General features: G+C 41.0%; 1 protein-coding gene across 2 annotated transcripts in view; it reads left to right on the top strand.

Moving 5' to 3' along the window:
- Positions 1 to 218: 218 nt before the first annotated feature.
- The window catches only part of TMCO1 (transmembrane and coiled-coil domains 1), a 62,119-nt gene continuing 56,648 nt past the window's right edge, over positions 219 to 5,689 (top strand). Inside the window, exons 1-2 of one of the 2 annotated variants that reach the window (XM_011933370.1) lie at positions 219 to 453; positions 868 to 945. In XM_011933370.1, coding sequence (XP_011788760.1) covers positions 384 to 453; positions 868 to 945 — 148 coding nt within the window. In that variant the 5' untranslated portion in view covers positions 219 to 383. The remainder of the gene's footprint in view (positions 454 to 867; positions 946 to 5,689) is intronic. The other variant, XM_011933369.1, reaches the window with a different exon arrangement.

Raw genomic sequence — 5,689 nt, 5'->3', positions numbered from 1 at the left:
ATCCCAATTACTGGATTCTGGCCGAGAAAAAGGCGCGCGCCAGCACCCCAATCAGTTAAAAACTACCGGGCAAAGTTCGCCGCCGCCACTATCTTGCTCTGGGTCTGAAATAGTTTCAATTCTCGCGAGATTCGCTCTGAGTACCAGCCTTCAGCTCCAGTGACTTGCGGGTTCGTTTCCTCTAGATTCTCGTGGCCACGCCGTTCTCAGACACGAGCCTTTCCGGTGCTGTGCCCCGGAAGCGGAAGTGCGCTCTTCGGGCTGTCGGAGTTGGTCTGTTACTCTGTGGTGGTGGAATCTACGGAAGCCGTTTTCGCTTCACTTTTACTGGCTCTAGAGCGCTTTCCCCCTGGCGGGTGGGAGTGCAGGGACGAAGGTGCGAGATGAGCACTATGTTCGCGGACACTCTCCTCATCGTTTTTATCTCTGTGTGCACGGCTCTGCTCGCAGAAGGTGAGAGCGGCTATTTCTCAGACTTTTGATCAGTCCCCGGGAGGAAGGGCCCCGGGGTCCCTTGTGCCTCCAGGGGAAAGATCGCGAGCCTTACTTGCTAGAGAGGCTCATCTACTCTACTCCAGGGGATCTCTGGGCAACTCGTGAACAGGAGCAGGAGGGGAGTGTGGAGTCGATTGCCGAGTTTTCTTTGGTCTCAGGTAGATTTCCCTTGTGTAATTGTGGAGACACCTTCACATCATGTTACTATTGTTTTGGCTGAAGAGTCAGTTGTATTAACCTTTGAAAAAAGTTAACCATGGGTAAATACCAAGCAAAAAGTTGGAATCCCTCCTTCTCCAACAGTAACCTCTAATAGTTTGTTGTGATCGTTCCAGTCATTTCTCTATTAACATGTTGCTTTTACTGTTTTAGGCATAACCTGGGTCCTGGTTTACAGGACAGACAAGTACAAGAGACTGAAGGCAGAAGTGGAAAAACAGAGTAAAAAATGTGAGTGTGACAACACATTAGAAATAATTTCAACACGTCAAGCTCATTAAGTCCATGTTCACAGTAAATATTTTAAGAGCACCAGCTGGTACGAAGATGAACCTGACTTGAAGCCTATTCAGAAATAGAAGACTTTTATGCAAAATGTGTAATACCAACTAGAGGGAAGTGGGGGACGTGGCAGATACATGTTTTGTGCTGTGGTGGTTCTAAAGAAGAGGTTCAGCCTGGCGCAGTGGCTTACTCCTGTTAATCCCAGCACTTTGGAAGGCTGAGGCAGGACTGAACCTAGGGGTTTGAGACCAGCCAGGGTAACGTAGGGAGACCTCATCTGTACAAAAAAAAAATTGGCTGGGTATGGTGGTACACGCCTATAGTCCCAGCTATTTGGGAGACTGAAGCATGAAGATCCCTTGAGCCCAGGAGGTTGAGGCCACAGTGGGCCACGATGGTGTCACTACACTGCCTCCTGGGCAATAGAGTGAGACTTGTCTTTAGAAAAAAAAGAAGAGGTTTCATTCAGTTATGTGGAACTATGGTAGCCTTCATAATGCTGATGGCCTTGCAGTTCCTTGTGGATAGTTAGAAGTTGGATAGAGAATGAAATGGGGAAAGGAAATTCCAGCTAAAGGAAATAACATATGAGCAAAAATACGGAAATCTTAACATTTAAGGCATGTTTGGAGGATAATAGGTCATTATGACTGGTGTCAAGGTAAGTGGTGTCTTCAGAGATAAGCCAAGTTTCAGTTGGGTTAGGAAGTTGAAGAGGTGTTTGAGGAAAAGATTAAAAACAAGAAGGGTTTGTTACCTTTGAAATAAAGCAGGAATTCCACAGGACTCAGCTAAAGGTACAAGGTAAATGGTTCCTTATAGGCCTGATTTAGTTTTCTCTGTTCTTTTCTCCCTTATAAGGATTAAATATAACTTTGGTGTCTTAGAATTCCTACAACTTTCTGTATTCTGTGACTTTTTCTTATATCTTCATAGGGATTTGAAGTTTTTTTCTTAAATTACCACATTTGATCCACACAGCAACCATTTGTGGTCACTCGTATAAATATTACTTCCATGTCATAGGAAAGAAAACTGAGCCTCAGGATGATAATGACAACTTACGTCACAGAGAAAACAAAGAATAGAGACCAGACTCAGGCTTTTAAAATTAGAGCTTACTGTTACTTCATTTACTCAATGTTGATTATGTACCTCAGCATATCTGAGCCAAACTCCTTATCTTTACCTTCACAAACAAGATACTCTTCCAGGATTTCCCTATTTTGGTGATGGGTACCTCCATGCTTCCAGTAGTGTAAGCCAGAAACCTTGATATGCTTTATTAATTTGGCTTCCAGGATACCATACTCTCTGTTTTGCTGCTCTCCATCTTACTGGCCATCCTTTTTTTATTTTTTACTTTTTAATTTATTTATTTATTTTTTTTTTGGAGACAGGGTCTCACTCTGTCACCCCCCACAGCTCATTGCACCCTGGACCTCCCAGGCTTAAGTGATCCTCCTGCCTCAGACTCCTGAGTAGCTGGGACTACAGACACACGCCACCATGACTGGCTAATATTTTGGAGAGATGAGGTCTTGCTCTCTTGTCAGGGCTGATCTCAAACTCCTGGGCTCACGTGATCCTCCTGGTTAGGCCTCCCAAAGTGCTGGGATTTACAGGCATGAACCACAGTGCCCAGCCTTTACTGATCATTCTTCTGCAGTTTACTTGTTGGTTTCATTTCTTGACCTCCTGTTGTTGGGGGTGACATGAAATTTAGGTTTTTTCTCTACATTCACTTCTTTGGTGAACTTACCTTTCAGCTGTATTGGCCAGTGACTCCCAAATTTATGTAACCCTCTCTCCTTAATTCAAGATTCACATATCAATGCATCAATTTGTTATCTCAGCTAGAATGTTTGGTGGACATCTCAATCCCAACACATCCCAAATTGAATACTTGTTCCTCATGTCTAAGCCTGTGTCATTTGTAGCCTTCTTTATCTTGGTCTATGGCATTTCTGTCCTTCCACTTGCTCAGGCCATAATTCTTGTGCAGTTATCTTTTACTCTTCTTAAAACCCATATCTAGTCTGTCTGCAGATACTGTGGGGTCTCCTTTTTGGGGAAATACCCCAAACCAGTAAAGGTTCAGAGAGCTTCCGATATCCAGAATTTGACCATTTTTCATTAGCTCTAGTGTTAACCACTGTGGTCTAAGCACTGTGATCTTTTGCATGGATTATTGCAACAGTCTCCAACAAGCGTTCCTGTCTTCCTTAAGTTTGTTCTCAAGATGACAGCCAGAATAATCTTTTTAAAAGCCTATTAGGTCATGTGCCTTTCACTCAGCAGAAAAGCCAGCATCCTTACAATGGCCTACAGAGCTTCCTTTTTACCACTCTGATATTCTTTCTTCTCACTTACCTTGCTTTACCCACACTGTCCAACTTGCTGTTCTTTACACATACTGGCCATACTCTGTGCTGAGAGTGGTTCTTTCTAGTGGTTGTTCCTTCTGCCTAGAAATGTTCTTCCCTACAGTATGTGCTGGGCTAATCCTATTACCTTATTCAAATCTTTGTTCCAAATCACCTCTGACGCTTAAGTTGACTACTCTATTTGAAACTGCAACCTGCCAATCTCCCCTACTCCTAATATTCCTTACCCTGTTCTGTTTTTTTCTGTTGCTTTTATTACTTTCTAATATACTGTATGATTTACTTATTTATCATGTTATTGTTTATTGTGTATTTCTACCTGCTAGAATGAAAACTCCACTAGGGCAGGGTTCTTTGTTGTTGTTTACCTGTGTATCCTGTTTACCTAGAACACTGACTGGCACATAGTAAATGTTTAATAAACATTTATTGATTTGAATGCTTTCTTCTTTTGTCCCATATATGCAGTCCATTACCAAGCCCTATTGCTGTTTTCCTGATTAGTTTTCAGATCATTTCACATCTCTCCATTTCTCCCACCACCACCTAGTCTAAACTTCTATTATATTTCATTTAATCTGCTGCAGTAACCTCCTCTCTGGTCCACCTGCACCCACTCAAATTTGTCCCCTATAATGCATCTAGGGTAATGTTTTAAAACACAAATCTGATTATGTTACTTGTCTTTCTTAAAACCTTTCAATTTCTTCACAATTGCTTTAGGATAAACATGTGGCCTGTAAGGTCCAGCACGGTACGGCATCACCCTCCTTTCTCCTGGCTACGTCTTGTATCATGTTCTCTCTTGCTCCCTATTCTCTATTCATTCATGCCTTTTTTCTGTCCTCTGGGCTAGTCTTATGGTTTCCTACTATAGGCACTTTGTATCTGTTGTTCCTCCTATCTGGAATAATTTTCCCTTCTCATTTTGTTTAGTAAAATCCTACACATTCTTCAGATCTCAAAGCCTTATCCAGTCTCCCAGACGGGGCCAAATCTTCCTATCATAGTTTGTGATTTATCCACATACCTCTCCTTAGAGTGTTTGTCACAATTGCAGTTTTACCTATATATGATTATGGTCATCAGGGTAATGTGTCTCTCCTCAACAAAACTGTAATTTCTATGAGGACAAAGGCCATTGTATCCACAGTACCTAATGCAGTGCCTGGCACATATTAGATACTTGATAAATGTATATTGAATAAATTATCTGTATAGCATAATACCACATGTATTCTTTGTGAAAAATTGTTCTGCTATGATCCTATGCTAGTTGGCAGCATGCAATGACATCCCTGTATGCATTTCTTCATGCCATTTATATCATTGAGTAGTTTTATGAAATACAAAACAAATTTAGCTTCAAATTTGTTTGAATATACTCATACCTTAAATATTTATATAATATGGATTTGCCCTATAGATTTTGAGCTTCACTGGTATCTACAATATTGCCTTGTCTTTAATTATTTACATTATAGAAATAAATGAAGTCTCCTTCACTGTACACTGCAATTCAAAGTAATACCGTTGAGGCCAGGGGCAGTGGCTTACACCTGTAATCCCAACACTTTGGGAGGCTGAGGCAGGTAGATTGCTTGAGCTCAGGAGTTCAAGACCAGCCTGGGCAACATGGCAAAACCTCATCTCTACAAAACATACAAAAAATTACCCTGACATTGTGGCATGTGTCTGTGGTCCCAACTACTTGGGAGGCTGAGGTGGGAAGATTGCTTGAGCTCAGGAGGTGGAGTTTGCAGTGAGCAGAGATGGGAGATTGGGCCACTGCATTCCAGCCTACGTGACAGAGTGAGATCCAATCTTGAACAAAAACAAAACAAAGTAATACATTTGCCAGTTTACACGTCTATAGTTGCAATTTTACTATAATTTCTTCATATACTTCCTTTGAAGGTAAGTATGAGGTAGGTTGATGATTGGAATGACTCATGGCATTTCTTGTGGTCTTAGGTCCTCTACTCTGAATAATCTACCAAAACTCAGTAAGCATGTATTATTTTTTTTATATGATCAATTGAAATATTTGATTGCTTGCTATGTGTTGAGTTTACCATAGCAAGTACAATATAAAATGAGTGGCCACAAATTCTGTCTCTGGAATGTGTAATCAAATGCATAGCTATTATATTTAGCATGAGGAATATTAAAAAGGAAAAACATAAGGTAAATTTCCTCTTTGAACAAATGTCTTAATTGCAAATACAGAATTCCTTCTGATACTTAGTAGGAATTTAAGCAAGGGAAGTTTGTAGGGTTTTTGAAGAATATCAAAAAATATA

Source organism: Colobus angolensis, unplaced genomic scaffold (genome assembly GCF_000951035.1).
Source record: "Colobus angolensis palliatus isolate OR3802 unplaced genomic scaffold, Cang.pa_1.0 Scaffold126, whole genome shotgun sequence".
NCBI classification, from domain to species: Eukaryota; Metazoa; Chordata; class Mammalia; order Primates; family Cercopithecidae; genus Colobus; species Colobus angolensis.
The sequence above is the reverse complement of the archived record's forward strand: the minus strand, read 5'-3'. Positions and strand labels throughout refer to the sequence as shown.